We start from the raw sequence: 22,985 nt of genomic DNA, 5'->3' as shown, positions 1-22,985 counted from the left end.
GATAGCTCAATCTGTCCCTTCTAAGATGTGGTGCTCAGACCAGATACCAGAGCTGCCCCATTACCCAAATTAATTTATTTGTATTATGATAAATGTCTGTAGACAAAAGGGAGAGATGTGGCCTAGACAACAGTGTAGTAAGGTGGATTTAGAAACTGGTTGAATGACCAGAACCAAAGAGTAATCATTAACAAATAAGTAAGAAGTTGAAAGAGATGTCTATTGGAGTGGCTCAAGGATCTATCCTCAGTCATTGTTCAACATTTTATCAATGATCTATATTCAGTGCATTTGTCAAATGTGCCAATGGAATGAAGTTAAGAGAGATAACTAACCCAATGGATAACACAGTCAAGTGCCTAAAAAGATCTGAAAAGGCTAAGACAAGGATTTAATAAATTGAAATTGTATCATCTTGTACGTTTATACAGTATTTTAAGATTCGCAAATTTTTTTTTAGGTAACTGGGGCTAAGTGACTTGCCCAGGGTCACACAGCTACCAAGTGTCAAGTATTTGGTCTGAGGCAGGATTTGAACTCAGGAGGACCTGAGTTCAAATATTATCAGATATTATTATCCTCATTTTATAGATGAGGAAAAATAAGGCTGAGAACAGTTAAAAGACTTGCCTAGGGTCACACTAATAGGAAGTATCTGAGGCAAGGTTCCAACTCAGACCTTCCTGACTCTAAATCTAGAACTCTAACCATAAAGCCCTGTATTGGGCTTCATAAAATCAGCTTCACAAGGAAAAGATAGGTATGATATGGATGGACAAGTTTTATGAAAAAGTCATAGGTGTTTTAGTGGACTAGATATTTAATAAGAATTGAAAATGCTGCCTGGCAACCAAAAAAATGTCCTTGACAGAATTAAGGGAGATAACGGTACCCAAGAGGAGAAAGGCTACAGTCCCACTGACTGTACTCATCCCTGGGCAAAAATGTGCAGTACTCTATTCAGTTTTGGGCATCACATTTTAGGAAGAACTCTGGAGTATAACTAAAATGATAAGCTGATTACAGCCATATAAGAATAAACTGAAAGCAATGGAAACATCTGACCTAAAAAACAAGACTCAGACTGAGGTGGGGAACCTGCGGCCTCAAGGTCACATGTGGCCCTCTGGGCCCTCCAATGAGACACTTTGACTGAATCCAAGCTTTGCAGAACAAATCCCCTTAATAAAACAATCCCTTAACAAAAGGATTTGTTCTGTAAAACTTAGATCCAGTCAGAAGGCTGTACCCAAGGACCTAGAAGGTCACGTGTGGTCTCAGTGCCGCAGGTTCCCCACCCCAACAGACATAATAAAAGCCTTCAAGTATTTTATCAGCTATCACATGGAAGAAAGAATAGACTTGTTCTGGGCTCAAAAGGGCAAAAGTATTCATTTAGTTTGATACAAGGAGCATTTTCAGAATTACGGAACAACTAAGGCAGCAAGGTGACACAGTGAAAAGAGTACTGGCCCTGCAGTTAGGAGGAAACCCAAGTTCAAATCTGGCCTCAGATACTTACTAGTAGTGTGAGCCTGGGGAAGTCACTTAACTCTATTTGCCTCAGTTTCCTCATCTGTAAAATGAGCTGGAGAAGGAAATGGCAAACCACTCCAGTATCTTTGCCAAGAAAACCCCAAATGGCATCACAAAGAGTCAGACATGACTGAAAACAACTGAATAACCACAGAAAGGGAGAATGAGTTGTTTTTGTAGAAAGTGGTTTTCATGTGAGAGGAGGTTTTCAAATGTAACTTGGATAAACACATGTTACTGATGTTGTAGTAGGGATTCTTAGCCAAGTATGGGTTGAACTAGATGGAATACTTAGGACCCTTCTAACACAGAGATTCTGTGATAGTTGTAAAACTTACTTAAAAACTGTAACACTTCCAATACAATGGCACATATTGTTTCTATTTCTGGCAGACTTTAGGGAATAACTTACTTGGGCATTTCGTGGAGTATACTGAGGGACCACTCGGGATAAAAGAGACCAAAGGGCAGGGTCTGCTGGGTTACTATAAAAGAAATCAAAAGTAACAAAATTTAAAATGGAGTTATCTATAACAAAAACAAACAAAACAATTTTCAATTTTCATTTCCTTCAGAGCTCTAAATATAAAAATATTTTAGTCATATAAAACAAATTCACGATATGTGTTCCTTGCTCAATATGAAGTTCTGAGTTTTCAAGAAAAACATAAGCTATTTTCTGTTGCATGGGCTTGTTACTACGGGCTCTATAATGAGTACACCAACCTGTCAAAGTTACACAGTAACTAGTTAATCAGAAAGGCTTCTGAAGCCCAAAAATGCTTGACATACCAGTGATCCTTTGCAAAGTGAACTCTAGATGAACTGCTACATCTAAAGATGCCTGCAGAGACTAACTAGACCAGTCTTGAACAGCTCAAAGGTGGCCTTGAACAGCAGTTGCTGACTGGGGACTTTCCAAACACCTTGCCCTTATTGTATCTATAGATATCTCCACACTATACCCCATCCCACCGAAAAGGCTCTCTGCCCAAAAACCTCTAGAAACCATAAATATTTCACTCTTTTCCCCACTGCCCTTTGAGCAGCTGAGATCTCTCTACCTCTCTGCCCCACTTACTCAAGCTCTTCTGAGACAATAAACACTTTTATCATCTCTAATCAGACTCTTTCATTTCAGGGCCTTTTCAGGGCCCAAGCGTCTTTTGTTAACAGACTCTATAATGTCTCTCTGAAAGAACCATATGACTATCATGAAAGGGGAGAGAAAAAGGTGAAGAAACTCCCTTTACCCATGTAATGAAGCAGCTTTTCTACAATTTATAGGCTTACAGAGTTACCTGGGCACTGAGGGGTGAAGTGACATTGTCATCTCAGTCAGCTTACAAAAGAGGAAGAATTGGACCCAGGTCTTTCTAAGTCAAAACTACTTCTCTATCCATTGTATTATATGGTCTCGATATCTAAGCAATTATTTGCCTTCAATATCACAAGGAGTTTCATATTTAAGAAGGTCAGATTTAAGTTACATAGAAAATGGTTATCTGTGAGAAGAGACTGCAAAGAACTAAACTACTAAAGGAAATCACAGTAACTCTAACTTTTTGGCTTGATCAGACTGCAAGTAAAAAGGCTTCTCCTAATCTAGCTTACATGAGGGTAGACTATTATTTTCTCAAATGGGTTTATGTATCTACTGCGGCAGATGGAAGAGTTCAGATCTGTAATTTCATCAGTGTAGGTCTTCCACTAGTTCAGACTGACAATTCATCTGTAATTCGTATTGTTAGTGAGAACCCTGGGGCACCTCAAGGTTTAGTAACTTGCCTACGGTCACACTGCCAGATCTTTTTCCTCCAGCCCCCTCCTCTCATGAAACAAAACCAAAAACAAAACCCTTGTAATAAACATGAATAGTCAAGCAAAATAAATTCCCAAATCTGCTGTGTTTTGAAAATGTATGTCTCATTCTGCACCTTGGGAGTATCATTTCTTTCAGAAGGTGGGAAGCAAGCTTTGTCAACATTGTAAGCCCTTCACTTAAAAGGGACGGGTTTCTACTAACATTTCATAATGGACTTACCTCATTTTACTACGTTCACTAAGATCCTATACTAAAGCTAATTATATCAAGTGAAATTCAAAGTTCTCAAATACAGATTTTTACCTGTGGACAGCTTTAGACACTTGTCTCTGCACTGACACATTTCGACCTTGTAGTGCATAAACAGCTGATGTAATAAGGCACTTCTGATAATTATCATCTTTCTGTTTTACATGCTTTAATAACTCATTAAGTGCTGCTTTTGAGAGAGTAGCATCCTTCATTGCCAGCCCCAGAGCACAGAGTGCTTGAAGACTTTCAGTGGTTGGTTCCTTTAAGATAGAACTGTAAGTTCAGAAAAGAGAAAAAAAAAAGACACATGTAGTTTCCAGGAAGTTTGACAATTATCTGTCGTAGAAACTTTGCCTAAAATCATTTCTACTAAAAACGTCTCACCAGAGCAAATCCTGACTTCTCTGGGTAATAAAACTATTATATATACAAAAATCTATATGTTTTACTGATTCTTGGTCTTGGGGAATGGAGGGAAAGACACCTGTCCACCCTTTATTTCCAGAACAAATTATTTAAAGTCCTTAAAAACACTGAGTCAAGTTCTGTAGAACTCTTGAGAAGTCGCTGAAATAATTCTGACAAAGATATCTGCCTTCAATAACCATCCTGAAATGCATGACAAAGAATGAAAAAATAATTTCCTTAATGTAAAATCATCTAATTTCTCATGGCTCCCCAGAAAAGGTTCCATTCAATTAGCATAATGTTGCTGAAACCAGAACTCTGTGCATAAGCTACAAATTTCAATCATTTCTATTACAACTCCAGTCAATTAGTGTTTTGGACCTAATGAAATGTAAGGCTCAAGGAGAATTTTGGCAATGGACATAAACATCCACTGTGAAATTCTGATTTAGTTTTCTTGAGGCTAAAATAAAAATGGATAGGAAGGTTTATTAATATAGACAAAAAAATACCTCAGACCTAGAGACTTTCTTACCTGAGACAGCATTAATCCAGTCACTTCACTTTACCAATGAAGAAACAGGCCTAAAGAGGTCAGGCAACTTTCTCAAGTTTTCCCAACTAGACAGAGGTAGAATAAAGCTTAGAACTCAGGACTCTCAAATTATGGGCCAGTGCTCTTTCCATTATACCATGCTTCTGATCTATAAACTTAGGATAAAACTTAGGAATATTCCTGGTAATTACTATGAACTTTGGGCTACACCTGTCCCAAAAGTCTTTCAAAAAGAACTCAGAAGAATAAAACAAAAGTAATTATTATCAATGAATAATGTCACAAAATGACATACCTGTTGAGTCAATGTAGTGTTAATGGAGGTATAGAGCAACATGTTTAGTTCTCTGTAATAGTAAATAAGCCTTAAAGTTCTAATTTACATAAGAATGTTCTGGGGAAACAAGCTTATCAGAAACAAACAAGAGTAAGAAAACATTCCTGGAATTTAGATAGATTCAGAAATGTAGCCCAAGCAAGGATTTATAAATCAATAATGGTAATAGACAATACTAAAAATCAGACAGGTATGCCAGAAAGAAAGAAGAAACTGCAGCAATATAAATTTAAACTCAGTGACAAAGGAGCAAAGCTCGTTCTGTACACTGATTCAAAAGGAAAAAAATTATCTTCTATGCAAACAATATTTAGTATCTATATTTTATAAAAGTCCACCACATCAAATTCAGTATTTACTGAACTGAAACCATCTCACTATTTAGGTATTCTAGTCATATACTATTCATTCAACAAAGATATATTACTATAAGATTTCAAATACAAATTCCTGTGTTAGATGTTAAAGTTACAAAGATGAATACAAGAACAAAGTTTCTGCCTTCAAGGAGTGTACAGTTCTAATTTACTTGTTTATATCTTTGCAAATACCTTCGAAGATTTTTATATGGTTATATTCCACCTCTCCAATTACCCTCCTGACTTCTCCACATCAAAAAGTACCGTCCTATAAATACAGTAAACATTCAAAAGTGACTGCACATCCACCAATGTACCATTCTTGAATTATCAGTTTTGGTAAAAAAGATGAAAGAAACCACCACTGAAGATGTTTAAAAAAAACAACAACAACTAAAATACAAGATAGACAGGAACTAGATAAAAATTTAGGTCCTAAATCCAGCAGCATGAAACAGGAATAATGATTCCTGATCATAGAGAAAGGAGAAGATCAGAACCTCCCTCAGTATTCACCAAGGCTGCTTCTTAATCCAAACATATCACCTACTGTACCCTACCAAGTCAGCCTTCAGTGACTCCCACCATCCTTCACCTTCATTCTTATAAACATGCTACTGAACAGAGGTGAATAAAATCAAGGAACTGTTCTGATCAGGTCCCCTTGAAATTTATGCTATACAACCTCAACTGAGCTCTCACTGCTGTTAGGCAATCTTTCTACCCCTCCCTTATCAATTCACTATCCCACTCTCCATATGACTCTTCCAAGCATTTTCTTCCCTCCTCAAGCCTCTCATGGCTCCTCCTCCCCCACCTCTCAGCTGAGAATCTTGCTTCATATTTCACAGAAAAAAGTGAAGCCATTCACCATGAGCTCCTTTTTCTTCATTTCATATCATTCAGATACCCTGACATTCTTCTCCTTCACCCTTTTTTCACACAGGTAGCCTTACTCCTTACCAAGGCTAAATCCACCACTTGTATAAGCAATCCCATTTCATGCTGTCTCCTCTAACAGATTGCCTTCTCCATCACTTATCTTCAATCTCTCCCTGTTTGTACTGGCTTCTTTCCTATTACAAACATGTCCACATCTTTCCCATTCTCAAAAAAAATCTCAATCTTTCCATTCCTGTAATCATCCTGTATCTCTTCTGCCCTTTGTGCCTACACTCCTTGAGAAGGATGTCTACAATAAGTGCCTCTACTTTCTCTCCTTGTACTCTCTTCTTAAACCCTCACAATTTGGCTTCCAAGCTTATCATTTTGCTGAAACTGATTATCTCAAAGTCACCGATGATCTCTCTCTCTCTCTCTCTCAGGCAATTAGGGTTAAGTGACTTGCCCAGGGTCACCCAGCTAGTAAGTGTCAAGTGTTTGCTCCGAGGCCAGATCTCTTAATTGCCAAATCCAAGGGCCTTTTCTCAATCACCATTCTTTACGACTTCGATGCAGCCTCTGACACTGCTGATCACTCTCTCCTTGATACTCTCTTCTTTCTAGCTTTTCAGGATACCACTCTCTCCTGGTTCTCCTCTCAGATCGCTACTTCTCAATCTCTATTGCTAGATCCTCATCCAGATCATGCCCTCTGATCCTAGGTGTTTTACAAGGCTCTGATCTGAGTCTGCTTTTCTTCTCTTACTATACTATTCTACTTAGTAATCTAAGAAAAACAAAACAAAATTCTGGTTTTTTAAACAATTTTTTAGTTCCAAATTTCCTTCTAACATTCTATTCTTCCCCTATCCATTGAGAAAACCAGCAACGTGATATTCATTATACATATGAAGTCGTGCAAAACATATTTCTGCATTATCCATGTTGTGAAGAGAAAAAGAGCAAGAAAAATAAAGTTAAAAAAAATGTTTCACTGCACTTTATCAGTGTTCATCAGTTCTCTCTCTGGAAGTAGCTAGCATTTTCATCATAAGTCCTCATCATGGATAACTGCATCAATCAGAGCAGCTAAGTCATTCACAGTTGATTATCATACAATATTGCTGTTACTGTGTACAATGCTCTCCTGGTTCTGTTCACTCCATTTTGCTTCAGTTCATTTAAGTCTTCCCAGGTTTTTCTGAAACCATCCCCCTCATCAATTCTTACAGCACAAAGTATTCCTTCACAATCATATGCAACAACTTGTTCAGCCATTCCCTAACTAAGAGGCATGCTCTTAATTTCCAATTCTTTGCCACCACAAAAAGAGCTGCTATAAATATTTTTTGTACATATAGGTCTTTTCCTTTTTCATTTATTTCTCTGGCATACAGATGTAGTGATATTGTGGAGTCAAAGGTTAAGAAAGTTTTATAGCCCTTTGGACACAGTTCTAAATTGTTCTCCAGAATAGCTGCACCCGATCAGACTATGAACAGTTCACTGGCGTCCCTATTTTTCCACATTCCCTCCACTATCTGTCATTTTAGCCAATCTGATAAATGTAAGGTAATACCTCAAAGTTATTTTAATTTTCATTTCTATAATGATCAATGATTTTTTTAGAGTATTTTTTCATATGACTATTGATAGCTTTGATTTCTTCTTCTGAAAACTGTCTTCATATCCTTTGACTATTTCTCAATTGGAAAATGGCTCTAATTTTTACAAACTTGATTTGGTTCCCTATATACTTGAGAAGTAAGGCCTTTATCAGAGAAACTTGCTATAAAAAATCTTCCCCAGTTTCCTGCTTTCTTCTAATTTTGGCTCCAGTAGTTTTGTTTCTGCAAAAACTTTTTCTTTTCATGTAATCCAAATAATTCATTTTACCTCTCATGATCTTCTCTATCTCTTGTCTGGTCATTAAATCTTCCCTTATCCATAGATCTGACAGGCAATTTTTCCATGCTCCTCTAATTTGCTTATGATATCAATCACTCTTTATGTCTAAAACTCCTATAGATTTAATTATCATCTCAATGCTGATGATTCTCAAATCTACCTTTCTTTTGCCTCAATTTCTGCTGACCTTCAATCTCACATCTCCAACTGACTTTGAGGAATGTCCAGTAGACGTCTTAAACTCAACACGTCCAAATTAGCACTCATTATCTTTCCCCTTAAACCCTTTCCCCTCCCTTCCACTGAAGAAGGCAACATCATCTTCCCAGTTCCTCAGGCTCATAATCTAGGAGCAATCCTGATTCCTCACTATTTCTCACCTCCCCATATCCAATCTGTTGCCAAGGCCTGCTGATTTCATCTTTACAACATCTCTTGAATATGTCCCTCTCTCTCCTCAATACCACCCCAACCTTGGTAATGCCCTGCTTCAAGTGTTTCCCCATTTCCATATATCCTCCTTTCCATCACCTAAGTGATTTTCCTACAGCCAAGTCCAACCATACCACCTCCTATTCAGTAGATTCCAGTAGCTCCCAGTTGTCTTCAAGATTAAACACAAAATCCTGCTTGGCATGCAAAGACTTTCATAACATAGCCCCTTCTTCCCTTTCTAATCTTCTTACACTTTACTCCCTGCCATATAATCTTCAATCAAATGACATTGGTTTCCTCACTGTTCCTCAAACAAGACACTCCATCTCTTGATTCCCAGCATTTTCTCTGGCTGTCCCCCATGCTGGAATGCTTTCCCTCTTCATCTCTGCCTTCTGGTTTCCTTGGGTCCCTTCAAGTCCCAACTAAAATTCCATCCTCTATAGGAAGACTTTCCGAAATCCTCTTTTTCTAGCACCTTCCTTTTGTAATTTCCTACTTATCCTGCACGTACGTGGTTTGAATATATTTGTTTGCTTACTGTCTCCTCCATTAAAATGTGGGTTCCTTAAAGGCAAGGAATGACTTATGTCTCTTTTTGTATCCACAGTACCTGGCATATAATAGACACTGAACAAAAGCTTACTGACTGGGAAAAAAAACAACTTTAGGAAGTCAAGAAAGAACACTGATGGGCTGTTTCCTAACTGCCTTGTCTCAAAAAGTACAGAAACCATTAAAGTACATATTGCCACGATAAGGAATATAATTTGTTAAGATCTAAGAAGGCATATATGTCCCTAACACCGCCTGATAGTTCATAATCAAAGGGCCACCGACTGCTGTTTCCAACAATGTAGTTTCTGCTTCTGAATAAACACAAATTTCAACCTAGTCATCCCCTGACATAAACATGACTAAACATTAATGTCAACTATACATACCATTTGAATAGTAATGTCTTGGCTATGTCCATTTTATTTTGTTTGTATTCTGTTATTGCCAGGGCCGTCAGGATATGAGCTTTGTCCTGCTCTGATTCAACAATGGACAAGGCTCTCTCATAGGCTGTTAATTAAGGTGAATTGGAAACAAAAACGAAATGGTATGAAAAGTAATTCCAATTATTATGGAATTTTAAAAAAAGAGGCAGAGAGAATGCACATCTTAATTGCTACCTTGTTTTCAAGGAATACAATAAGGATTATTGATTCATTTGGCTAAATTACTACAATGGTGATCCCTCAGAATCTGGACCAAAAAGGTTGCCTTGTGAGATTCTTTTTTCTACAATCTAATCACTCTCTTACCCTCAGATTTCCCAGAGAGGTTTGAACGTACCCTACTCTAGGACACAGCCTGGGCCAGAGGTAATTCCACTTCAGCAGCCATGGGATACTCAAAAGTTTAGACCCACGGCACAATAAATGGGTCATGCTATGGACAGAGTTTTGGGTAACAGAAATGCCTAATGATCCAATAAAAGTAGCAAGTCTCTTAGCAGTACCCAAAAGACTAATCTGTTTTGTTTTTTGTCCACAATTAAAAAGTACCTTATCAATTTACACTATCAAAATTTTAAACTTAATAAGTATAACAAAGCATTTAAAGTACAAAGATAAATTCTTTTTTTTTTTTAGGCAATTGGGGTTAAGTGACTTGCCCAGGGTCACACAGCTAGTAAGTGTCAAGTGTTTGGTCTAAGGCTGGATTTGAACTCAGGTCCTCCTGACTTCAGGGCCAGTGTTCTATCCACTGCACCACCTAGGGGCCCCTCAAAGGTAAATTCTAATCAACCCTGGGGAAGACATTCTTTTGCCTCATACAACAGACTCACCTTTGTTGCTCTCTTGGAAAAGTCCTTTCTTGAATAAAGCCAGTGCAAGACCTATGACGTCATCAAATTCTTCCAGAAGGGTTGACTTAAAAGCCTGGATGGCTTTATCATATTCACCAATAGCACTGAGGAGAAAAGGAATCTAATTTATATCATCAAAAACAGGAGCGTGTAACAACCCAAGAATTACTGCTGGAAATTTATTTACATTTACCTTGAAGAAGTTAAAAGTATTATGTAATTCAAACTGGATATTCGAGAAATAGTAATGGCCTTCAACCTCTGCTCCACTGACATTACATGTGAACATTTCTGTCTTATGATAATAATAGCTGAATGTGTATAGTTCTTCAAAAAGTTTGCAAAGCTGATTAAACACTTATCTCATTTCATCACACAGTAGTTGCTTAATAAATACCTGTTGACTGATTGGTCCACCAGACAGCCTTGTGAAATAGCCAAGTCTGATGAGGTCACTTTTCTACTCGATAAACTTCAGAAGTTCCCTATTAGCCCTAGAATCAAATATAAAGTGCTCTGTTTGGCAATTAAAGCCCTTCACAAACTGAATGCAACTTGTTTTTCTTGACTCATTTATTTTTGTTTTTCCTGACACACGACAATCCCTTGTCTTAGTGCCTCTGCATTGGCTTTCCCTTATTCCTATACTTTCTCCTCACCTTGTCCCCCTTATTACCTCCAGCACGCAGCTTAAGCACTACTTTCCATATGAAGTCTTTCCTGATAAATATTTACATAATAGAATATGAGCTGGAATACAGAGACTGTTTCGTTTGTCCAGTCTTCCAGCACTTACCATGGTGCCTAAGCACATCATCACTTAATAAATGCTTGTTGATTTGATTAATATCCCCATTTTATAGATAAGGAAACCAAGGCTCAGAAAAGTTAAATGATTTGCCCATGACTATACAGCTAGGAACAATCTGAACTTACGTTTTCTCTTGACTCTCAGTCTGGTACTCTATCCTCTATAAAAAGACTGATTTTAATTAGGCTAATTACTTACGAAGCAATTTTTAAAGTTAAAATGAAATCTCAACAAATTTCAATAATGTACAAATTTATTTCTAAATGGATATCCTTAATGCAATTAAATGTAATGCTATGGTTAATAGTTAACAAATGAACACAAGACATAAGAATGACTTGGCATATTTTTTGCCAAGTTATTGACAGCATTAAAAAAATTTATTTTAAAAGCCAAAAAAAGAAAAAACAAAAGAAAGAAAATTCTGCAACTGCAGGCAGATTTCCACCAACAGTGATATACTTAGATCATAGGATCTAAAATTTGAAGGAATCTTTAAAGCTCACCCAACCTAACTCTCTCATTTTACAGATAAGAAAACCCAGGCTCAGAGATAGTTTGCCCAAGGCTAATAACAGATTTGAATACTAGTCTTCTGACTCTGAATCCAATACTTTTTATAAGCTTGCTCTGCACATATTATACTGCTTACTATTTGTTATAAGTATATCTCTTTCTTCAAAAACTGTACAAGCACATAACTTTATTGTGCAACAAATATGAACACACTTAGTTTCACATACAAAGTTGACTTAGAAGTTTTTCTATCTCAAGAAATAAGGAAAAATAATATTATTCACATATGTTGTATTTAGAAATAAATCCTCAGAAAGTCAATCAAAAAATTCTTTCAAAAAGTAATAAAACAGAGATGCAGTTTGCATCTTTTGGATTCATATTCAGGGACTGAAGAAAAGATTTTTCTGAGATACAATGTTATTGGTCTTACAAGTCCTAATTTTGCAATAAGTATTTGTGAAGATAGAAGACTCCAAGGTTTCAAATGAAGGGAAAAAATTTTCTCTTAAAATGTTAATCTTTTGTTATTAGGGTTTTTTTGTTTTGTTTTGTTTTATTTTTTTAATTTTTTTTTTAAGGCAACTGGGGTTAAGTGACTTGCCCAGGGTCACACAGCTAGTAAGTGTTAAGTGTTTGGTCTAAGGTCAGATTTGAACTCAGGTACTCCTGACTTCAGGGCTGCTGCTCTATCTACTACGCCACCTAGCTACCCCTAAAATGTTAATCTTTTGATAGAATGAAACAGACACTTTATTTCTTGCATGTCTACATTTTGCTCTGCTGTATGCTGTTTTCCAGACGTGGAGAGGAAAGGCAGAAAAATAAAGTATTTCTGTGACTTGAAGCCTGGTTCTGTCATTTACTACCTGTATAACTTTGAGGAGCAAGTAATTCATTCTTCACTTAGCCTCTCTGGGGCCCAGATTCTTCAACTGTAAATTGTAAAATGAGGGGATTAGATTATATGACCTTTAAGGCTCTCTCTGGCTCTATATCAATGAGATGATAAACCTGAACAGTTAGAAATAAAAAAGGCAATATAATAGATACTAATTATGTCTTTATCCAAGGTATCGATAGCCACGTGAAAAAATGTTCTAAATCACTAATAATTAGAGACCCACCTGATTGGCAAAGCTGACAAAAAAGGAAAACAACAAATGCTGGAGGGGCTGTGGGAAAAGAAGTAAACTGATAGAGGTAAAGTTGATGGAGCTTTGAACTGGTCCAGTCATTCTGGAAAACAATTTGGAACTTTGCCCAAAAAGCCATTAAACTCTGCATACCCTTTGACCCAAGTAAAACCATTACTAGGTCTACATCCCAAAGAGTATGAAAGATATATATTAATTTTAAAACATCTAACCATAGTACAATTCTTATTTTTCACTACCTTTATGAAGTCATTCACCCCAGTAAATGACCATCGTATTACAAAAGGAAAGGCTTTATGTTGACTACATTTTAAGGGATTTTTTCCCCTAATAACCTAAATATAACAGCAATTTTAAAATAGCTACTTAGCCTACAAAAGCTTCCTCTTGTAGTCACTCCTGATTAACATTATAATAATCTGTTGCAAGCATGTCAATAACATCTCAATTTTTTATTAATTCAAATCTTGAGCTAAATTTGAAAAAACTGTCAATTCCAAAAAATTTTAAAGGGATAAACCTATTAGTAACTGCCATCCATCTGGTACAATGTTCACTGCTATGCAAAATCCAGTTATATGGTTCTAGATTGCTGTTGTTCAGTCATTTTCGGTCGTGTCCAACCCTTTGGGACCCCATTTGGGGTTTTCTTAGCAAAGATACTATAATGATTTGCCTTTTCCTTCTCCAACTTATATTACAGATGAGGAAACTGAGGCAAATAGGGTTAAGTGACCTGCCCAGGGTCACACAGCCAGTGTATGAGGCCAGATAGGAACTCAGAAAGATGAGTCTTCCTGACTACAGGACCAGTGCTCTGTGCACTATGGCGCCCCCTAGCCACCCTAAAGATGATTTTTCCCTTGAAGGATTATACTAAGTTTTAGTGAGTAGGTTATTCTTGATTGTAATACTGGCTCTTTTGTCTTCTGAAGTATCATATTCCAAAACTTCCATTTTAATGTGGTAGCTATTAAATCTTGTGCAAGCCTGACTGTGGCTCCAAGGTATCTGAATGGTTTCTTTCAGGTTGTTTGAAATGTTTTTTCTTTGACCTGAGAGTTCTGGAATTTGGCTATAATGTTCTTTGGAGTTTTCATTTTGGGATCTCTTTCAGGTGGTAATCAGTAAATTCTTTCGATTTCTACTTTACCCTCTGGTTTGAGGATATCAGGGCAGCTTTCCTTGACAATTTCTTAAAATATGATGTCTAGGTTTGATCATGGCTTTCAGGAAATCTAATAACTCAAATTATCTCTCCTAGATTTATTTTCCAGGTCAGTTATTTTTCTGATGGGGTATTTAACATTTTCTTTCATTTTTTCATCCTTTTGAATCTGTTTTATTGTTTCTTAATGTTTCATGGGATAAGCAGCTTCCACATGCCAATTCTGATTTTTTAAGGAATTATTTTCTTCAGTGAACAGTCTATTATTGGGGCTTAAAGCTTTTCCAGCTTGATAGAATCTTCCAGAGGATGCGCTCTTCTGACATAGCTAATAACCACTGATATGTACCAGATGGGAGCTTCTTGAGAAACAGGGGCCGTCTTACTTTTCTATGTTTATCCCCAGCACTTAGCATAGTACTTTGCACATAGTAGATACTTAATAAATACTTTATTCATTCATTTACATTTATAGAGCATGCTGAGGTTTTGGCAAAGTGCATTTACATATATTATCTTATACAGTCTTCACAACAGGCCTATGAAGCGGATGTCACAGTAACATTCTCCCTGTTTTTACAGATGAGGAAACTAAGGTACAAAGAAATTAAGCAACCTGCCCTATTACCTATAATCTTTGAGGAACTAAGGGTGACATCTCCTTATCCTGATAAGGTTCAGATAATGAGGATGGAAGTCCTACAGCATAATGTAGCTAAAATATAGTACGTTTGTGGAAAGAGCACTGTATTCTAAGTCCAAAGACTAGAGTTCAAACCCTTTCTCTGTCACATGCTACCTTTGTGGCCTCAAACAGTACTAAACTCAGTTTCACAGGCTCATTGTTTTTTGCATTGAAAAGGGACCCAAAAAATTATCTAGTGACTGAAGGGTTCTTAATATGTGCTCTGAGAATTTTTGTTTTTTAACATTTTGATAATTCTGAATTTCAATGTAATTGGTTTTCTTTATAATCCTACATGTTTTATTTTATATGTTTAAGAATTCTGAAATAGGTTCTACAGGCTTTATCGAACTCAAAAGTAGGCTAAAGAACCCCAATCTAGTTCAACCTCCTCATTTAATAAATAAGGAAACAACCACCATTAGGTCTATTTTCCAAAGTGATCAGGGAAAAATGAAAAGAACCTATATGTTCTAAAATATCCCTTTGTGGTAGCAAAGAACTAGAAATTGAGGGGATGCCCACCAACTGGGGGAATGGCTAAACAACCTGGGGTATATGATTGTGATGGAATACTACTGTGCTGTAAGAAATGATGAGCTGGATGATTTTAGGAAAACATGGAAAGACTTGCATGAAATAATGAAAAGTGAAGTAAGCAGAACCAAGAGAACATTATATACAGTAACAGCAATATTGTTTAAAGAATAATTATGAAAAACCAAGTTATTCTGAGTAGTATAAATACTCAGATCAACTATAAAGGACCTATGAAGGAAGATGCTAACCACCTCCAGAGAAAGAATTGATAAACAGAAGTATACAGAGGATACAAACAGTTCAGGGAGAGAGAGAAGGAGATAGCTCGAACCTAAAATTTCTTAAAAAATTAAATATTTTTTAAAATAAATAAATTCAAATAAAAAATAAATTAAATTTTAAAACTAGGAAATAAGGAAACAAGCATAAAGAAGGATAAGTGACATGCCTAAAGTCAGCTAGATGGTACAGTGAAGAAGAAAGGAAATATGCATATGTGGAATGCTTACTGCTGTGCTAGGAACTATGCTATGAGCTTCACAAATATTATCTTATTTGGTCCTCACAACCACCATAGAAGGTGGGTACAATTAGACAGTGATTGACTTGCCCAGGGTCACAAACAGCTAGGCAGTGTTGGGTTTGAATTCGAATTTTCCTTACTCCAAGCCATCATTATGCCACCAGCTGTGGGTAAGAGTAATGGTCTTAAATTCAAGAACACCTAAGTTCACACCCTGCCACTAGCTGAGTGACCCTAGGCAAGTTACTTAAACTTTTTGTGCCTCACTCTTCTCATTTATAAAATGGGGATAATAATAGCACCTACCTCTCAGGACTGTTTCAAGGATCAAATGAGATAATAATTCTAAAGCATTTTGCAATCCTTAAAGGGCTATAGAAATCCTAGCTGTTGTTAAAGCAAGTAAGACATAACTAGCAGAGCAAGTACTTGAACCCAGGTTCCTGCCTGGAAATCGAGTGGTCTCTCCATTACATCATGATGCCCTCCTTAATCTATAAAAGAGCCTAGACACAATGATCTTTAAGGTCTCTTCCAGTTCTATATTCAATGAAAATATCACTACAATGTTAATAATAAAAATGTAAAAGCAATATATTTTATTGAGAAAATTATTCTGATTTGCCAGTTAACTTAAGAAAAAGGTTCAAATCCAAAAAAAGGTTTGTGGAGCTTCAGCAGTGATTATATTCAAAATATTTAGATGTTAGTGGGATTGATTATTTTGACTAATTTTATTCCAAAATTTATAGCTTTTCTTCTTTTTAAAATAAGGTTCATTGCTGACATTACTTTTTATTTATTTTTTTAGGTAATTGGGGTTAAGTGACTTACCCAGGGTCACACAGCTACTAAGTAACAAGTGTTTGGTCTGAGGCCATATTTGAACTCAGGTCATCCTGACTTCAGAGCCAGTACTCTATCCACTGCGCCACCTAGCTGCCCCTGACATTACTTTTAATAATTATCATTTATGATTAGGCCTAGGCTTTGGCCTTGGAGTCAAAAGGACCTGAGTTTAAATTCTGCCTCTTAACAAGCTGTGTGACCGTTGGCAAGTCACTTAATGGCTCTGAGCATCAGTTCCCTCATTTATAAAATGAAATAATAGCATCTATCTCACAGAGCTGCTGTGAGGATCAAAGGGGATAATATATATGTAGCATTTTGCAAACTTTAAAGGACTACATAAACAATAACTATTAGCTACTATACAAATAAAAAAAAAGATGAGAAAAAATAGAAAAGAAAGAAAAAGGGTAAAAATAAATTGACAGAAGTAAAGAAAGCAGAGGCACAAGCAGAGACTGGCCTGAAGTGACTTAGAGAGATATGGAAGAGAGTATGGAAGAATAAGATTAGAAGAGAATTAACAGAGATGTTTATGTATGTGTGAAAAAGAAATTAACTGATCAGCAGTAAAAACCAAAAGAAAAATGGGAAAGGACAAACATGATGCATCCATGATCTCCTTCACGGAGAAGAAAGTGAATTTGCTTGTTGAGGACTAGGAGAGGTCTGAAAGTTCCTAAATGGGCTATGAGGCATTGCCATTGATCTCAAACACCTCAGCTGTTGTTCAGAGAAGTCTCAGGGTGTGTAGAAAACAAGAGTCATGTGCAAAGCTAAAATCTGAGACTCAAATATTCATAATCTGGAGAATAACTACATAAAGAATTTTGTTTTTTCTTTAGCATTCCAAAGAGTAGTAAGGGAGTGACATATTCTGTTCCCAACACGCCAACTGGAAGCAAGGAAACTATTCCAAACGAAGTTTAATTAAACTAAAAAGTTTTGGCAAATTGGGATCAAATCCAAATTTCAAAAATAGGATATCATATTTAAAAATTTTTTAAAGTAAAAAAATGCTTACAACATTTCCATTTAAAATAATGAATTCACTGAAAATTTCATAAAATGCTTTTGAGATAAAAATAAGAACTGACCCCATAAAAGCTGATGGAAAATAATGTGCTTACCATAACAAGCGCCCATAATTTCTTACTGTAACATTGTAGATTTCTTGTTTTTCTTCATCTTGTAGTAATAAAATTGCCCTTGGCAAAAGAGAAAAATTTTTTAGATAATCTACATGTAATAATATTCTTTTCATCTTCATTGTGAACTATATCCATTTACATAGGCTGGGAAAGTAAGTCAGGGTGACTTCTCAGGGAGCTGTAGTTTTAAATTGTGATTGTGTAGGTACTAGATCTGTGGCAATAGCAATTGGGAAAGAGTCTATAGAAGTAGAAAGCAGCATAAAAGGGTACTTAGAATGTGGCTTTATCATCAATCTCCATTACCGTTACCTAGACAACAACAAACCAGGATTGGTAATTATACAACCTCTTAAGCCAGCTAGAGGTTACTCCTTTAAACTGCTGCTAGCTGCCCATCAACGGCTTCTCAGAGGGTAAAACTAAGCGATTCTTTCTCTGATGGAATAAATGCATCTAATAAAGGGAACACTATAATACATATCATGAAGTTAAGGTAAAAATGATTTTTTTTTCTTTTACTAAAGTGCCTCTGTTGGGTACAAATGAACAAAAAGTTACATTCCTCTCACAATATACAGGTAATAATATTACTCAAAGATTAGTGGATTACTTCAGGTCTTTCTATAGTGTTATCAGGAAGATACTTTTTGGTGCTCCTTCCACCTTCACTGATTGAACAAATTCATTTTACAAAGCAGACCAAGCTACAGAGAAATATCAGCAACTATATAGAAACCATGGACTTCCCTAAAAAGAAAACGTTTAAAATCATATAGTGGAATCAAGACCATATATGTACATGAAAACCCAACTTTCCATCTTTCCTATCCTTAGAAATACGTTCACATATGATGAAAGATTAGGAAATTTTATAAAACATTCATTTATTTAGTACAAGCATTACTATTATACTAGGTGCTCTGATGGTTCATTAACTCCAATGAGGAAATAAAGAATATTTTTATTTCTCAATTAATGTTACACATATATTTTACCTTTGGTATGCGTCAACTGCCTCTTTCTTCAGTTGTAGATATTCATTTAAATAACCCAACATTGTAAAAGCTGGAGCATAATTCTGAATTCTTTCTGAAAAACACAAATGCCTATACTTTATATGTGCCTCATGAACCCTTGGTGATTTTGCAAAGACCCCAATTCAAAGTTCTTTTATATTGATTTTAAAAATTGTTACCCCAGTGAGTCACTTCATCTGAAATAGAATTCATAATAAATGTATCCAAGTTATAGTGCCACTTAGTTATAAGCACCATCAAGATACCAACCTAACTTTGTCCTTAATATAAAGTGTCCAGTCAATGCTCAATTTATTGGACAATATGTAACAGTAGAATAATGGATATCTACATAGCACCTGAGACTATTAATGCTCCATAAAAATTATCGGATTTGATCCTCAAAACAGTCACTTAAATACTACATCTATTTCTGATATTTTACAGAGAAGTGGTAACTTAAGAGACATTGTAGAAAAAAAAAGAGATACTGTAGGATTTGCCCAATTATGTGCCATGATGAGTGGTGTCAAAGGCTGGACTCAAAATGAGATGTAACCTAACTCCAAATTCAGGTTTACATACTACATATACACTATATACTACAATCTTTAGTTACATTATTTTAAAGTTTAAAACTGATGCATTTTTATTTCTAAAAGTAACAATGTGAAACTCTAGCCCACATTGAAACCAGTCTTTTAAAATCTGTCCTGTTTGGAAGGAAGCTCTGTTTTTTGGGTGAATCACTTTAACCTTCCCATGATTAATTTTTTTTGGGTGAGGCAATTGGGGTTAAGTGACTTGCTCAGAGTCACACAGCTAGTGAGTGTTACGTGTCTAAGGCCAGATTTTAACTCAGGTCCTCCTGAGTCCAAGGCTGGTGCTCTCTTCACTGTGCCACCTAGCTGCCCCTCCCATGATTAAATTTAGCTACAATTTCCCTCAAAGGTTTTATTCTAACATGTCTCTGAAGAAAAAAAATCTAATAGTAATGATGTATGCCAGAACTCAAACAAAAATTAAAGCACTTATCTGTGCTATACCTTAAATTTCTAACGCCAAAAGACATTACTAAGGCATTGCACTAAGGTACAATGAAGAAACAGAAACATATTTGTCATTGCAAAAGTTGAAATATGTAATCATGTCTATCAGCTCTTTATAATACATAATTAAGAAAAATAAAAACTCAACTATCCAGACCTCTATGAAATAAATTATTCTGGACATCCAATTGTCATTAATAGGCAAAGATTTACTGCTTTAAGCTTTACATCATTTCTTAAGAGAATCTTCTTAAATTAAAAAAGTGGCTCCTTCCTATCTTTACAATCTTCTTAAATTTTACTCTCCTTCACATACTCTAATCTATCAACACTGGCCTCCTTGTTTCTCCCATGACACTCCCATCTCCCAACTCCTTGGTCACTGGCTAGCCCCTGCCATGCCTAGAATGCTCTTTCTCATGGCCTCCTCAACTCGGCTCAGATGGCACTTTCTTCAAGGCCTTTCCTTGTCTCCTCCACAACTACTGTCTTCCCTCTGCAATTACCTTCCACTTAGACCACATACAGCTTGTACGTACAAAGCTGTTTGCATGCTGTCTCCCCCAATAAATGCTTTTAACTTTGCAGTCCCAGTGCTAAGCACTGATAATGATGATGATGTACTTCCCTGACTTCTAAAACAGCATATTAAAACTGCTATTGATGGCTCAGGTTATCATTATGAATAGTCTATATTTTACAATGTAGTGACAGCATCAGGAGCTACTTCATTTCCTTGTGTGCAGGCAGGATGGTAGAGAGGACAAAGTACATTTGCAGACAGAGGATCTGAGTGCAAATCCTAGATCTGGCATATAGCGCCTGAGTGATCTTGGACAACCCACTTGACCTCTCCAGGCTTCAGTTTCCTCTTCTATAAAATGATGAGTGTAGACTAGATGACCTCTAAGGTCCCTCCCAGCTTAAAATGTATGACTCTATGATCCTAAGTAGCTCTAAAATTCCTGTATTTTGAGTTCTCACTTCTACTTTTTTATTTTCTCCCTTGTTATCAGACTGTCAATTCAATTCATCAAATACTTCTAAGTACTCACAATAGGCAGAGCAGGGGGCTATTATTTCAGGTATTATTATTCAATACCATCACTGAACCACAGGCCCTCTCCCCAGTTCTCATTCACTACAGACAGATAATCAAGATTATCATTTGAAAATAGTGAGCACCTAAGAGGCTCTCTTGAAAATAAAAGGCACAGAACCTCTGAAAACCCAGAAAATATCACCCCAGAAAAAAAAAGCCCCTAGAAACAGCTGAACTAGAAGAAAGACAAGGAACAGCAGTGTAGCAGTCTAGCAAATGGGTCTCCCAGTGCTTAGCAAAAATAAGGGAAGCAGCACTACAAAGGGCCCCAGGCGGACAAGCAGCCTGCAGCATTCATCTGAAAGGAGCTGAAGAAAGCAACCTGGAGTCTTCCTAAAGTCCCAGCCTTGCTGATTCCAACCCAACACCAGGTAAGCTCTCAGAACCCTACAGACTCCAACTGTCAACCAGGAGGAGATCCTGAAGCCCAGGTGGTAGAACAGGCAAACCTGGACCTCCAAGTGCCTCAGTGAGGGCAGGGAAACCAGTGGAAACCAACTCAGAAAACCACCAGGTGCCTTGGCAGGATACCTCAAAGGAATCTCCCAGTGCACTAGCAGAAATGAGGAAGGCCGCATGGCAAGGGGCCCCAGACAGACAAACACCCTGCAACACCCATCTAAAAGGAGCTGAAGAAAGCTAAAGGAAAGGAAAAGCAGGCAACCTAGAATTGCCTGAAAGTTCCAGCCTTGTTGATTGCAGCCCAACATGAGGTAAGCTGCTAGAACCCTACAGCCTCCAATTGCCAACATGAGAGGCCCAGCACACAAAGCCAGTGACCAAGACCTAGTCTCCCAACACAAGAAGCTTGGGTCAGTGCCCTCTGTTCCCCAGCAGAAGAGCTCAATCTCTTTAAAGGCCAGGGAATAAAGAAACCATGAGTAAAAAGAAACATACCATAGATTCATATCACAAGAAGAGTGAAGATCAAGACAAATTCTGAAGAGGACAACATTGTCAACAAACCCACATCTGCAACAACAAAAGGGAATATGAATTGGTCTGAAGCCCAAAAAGCCTTCTTAGAAGAGCTCAAGAAGGATTTTAAAAATCTAATGAGAGAGGTAGAAGAGTCCTTAAAAAACACAACTGGCCAATTGGAAAAAAAGTACACTGAAGAGAACAAGTCCCTAAAAAACACAATTGGCAAACTGGAAAAAAAGTACACTGAAGAAAACAAATCCCTTAAAAATACAATTGGCCAACTGAAGAAGGAAGTACAAAAACTAACAGAAGAAAACAATCTGTTAAAAACTAGAATTGGACAAATGGAAACTAATGTCTCTGTGAGAGAGCAAGAATCAGTCAAACAGAAACAAAAAAACGAAAAAACAGACGAAAACATAAAATACCTCATCAGTAAAACAACCGACCTGGAAAATTGATCCAGGAGAGACAATTTAAAAATCATTGGACTACCTGAAAATCATGATGAAAAAAAGAGCCTGGACAGTATCTTTCAGGAAATCATAAAGAAAAACTGCCCAGAAAGTCCTAGAACCAGAAGGTAAAATAACCATAAAAAGAATACACAGTTCACCACCTGAAAGAGACCCAAATTGACGACGCCATGGAATATAACAGCAAAATTCCAAAATCACCAGATGAAAGAGAAGGTGCTGCAAGCAGCCAGAAAGAAACAATTTAAATATCATGAAACCAAAGTCAGGATTACACAGGACCTTGAAGCTTCTACATTAAAAGACCACAAGGAGTGGAACATGATATTCCATAAGGCAAAGGAGCTTGGATTGCAGCCAAAGATCAACTACCCTGTAAAAATGAGCATGATTTTTCAAGAGAGGAGATGGATATTCAATGAAATAGGGGACTTCCAAACCTTCCTGATAAAAAGACCAGAGCTCAACAAAAAATTTGATCTTCAAGTACAAGATTCAAGAAAGACATAAAAAGGTAAACGGGACAGAAAGATACAAAATGTTATTGGGCAGACTGTTTACATCCCTACAAGGGAAGATGACACTTACAACTCTTGAGAACTGTATTGTTATTATACCATGTTAAAGGAGTATACATAAAGGGGGTGGATATTAGTTGA

At 36.7% G+C, this 22,985-nt stretch overlaps 1 protein-coding gene across 3 annotated transcripts in view; it reads right to left on the bottom strand.

Annotated features, from left to right (window-relative positions):
- The window catches only part of SKIC3 (SKI3 subunit of superkiller complex), a 116,891-nt gene that overhangs the window by 34,553 nt on the left and 59,353 nt on the right, over positions 1-22,985 (bottom strand). For all 3 annotated transcript variants that reach the window (XM_021008782.2, XM_021008772.2, XM_021008788.2), the window contains 6 exons: positions 18,755-18,848; positions 17,736-17,813; positions 10,336-10,460; positions 9,443-9,566; positions 3,665-3,886; positions 1,949-2,021 (listed from right to left, as the gene is read on the bottom strand). In XM_021008782.2, coding sequence (XP_020864441.1) covers positions 1,949-2,021; positions 3,665-3,886; positions 9,443-9,566; positions 10,336-10,460; positions 17,736-17,813; positions 18,755-18,848 — 716 coding nt within the window. The remainder of the gene's footprint in view (positions 1-1,948; positions 2,022-3,664; positions 3,887-9,442; positions 9,567-10,335; positions 10,461-17,735; positions 17,814-18,754; positions 18,849-22,985) is intronic.

This window comes from Phascolarctos cinereus, unplaced genomic scaffold (genome assembly GCF_003287225.1).
Source record: "Phascolarctos cinereus isolate Bilbo 61053 unplaced genomic scaffold, phaCin_HiC Scaffold_4;HRSCAF=312, whole genome shotgun sequence".
NCBI lineage: Eukaryota > Metazoa > Chordata > Mammalia > Diprotodontia > Phascolarctidae > Phascolarctos > Phascolarctos cinereus.
This window is presented reverse-complemented; position numbering and strand designations above follow the sequence as displayed.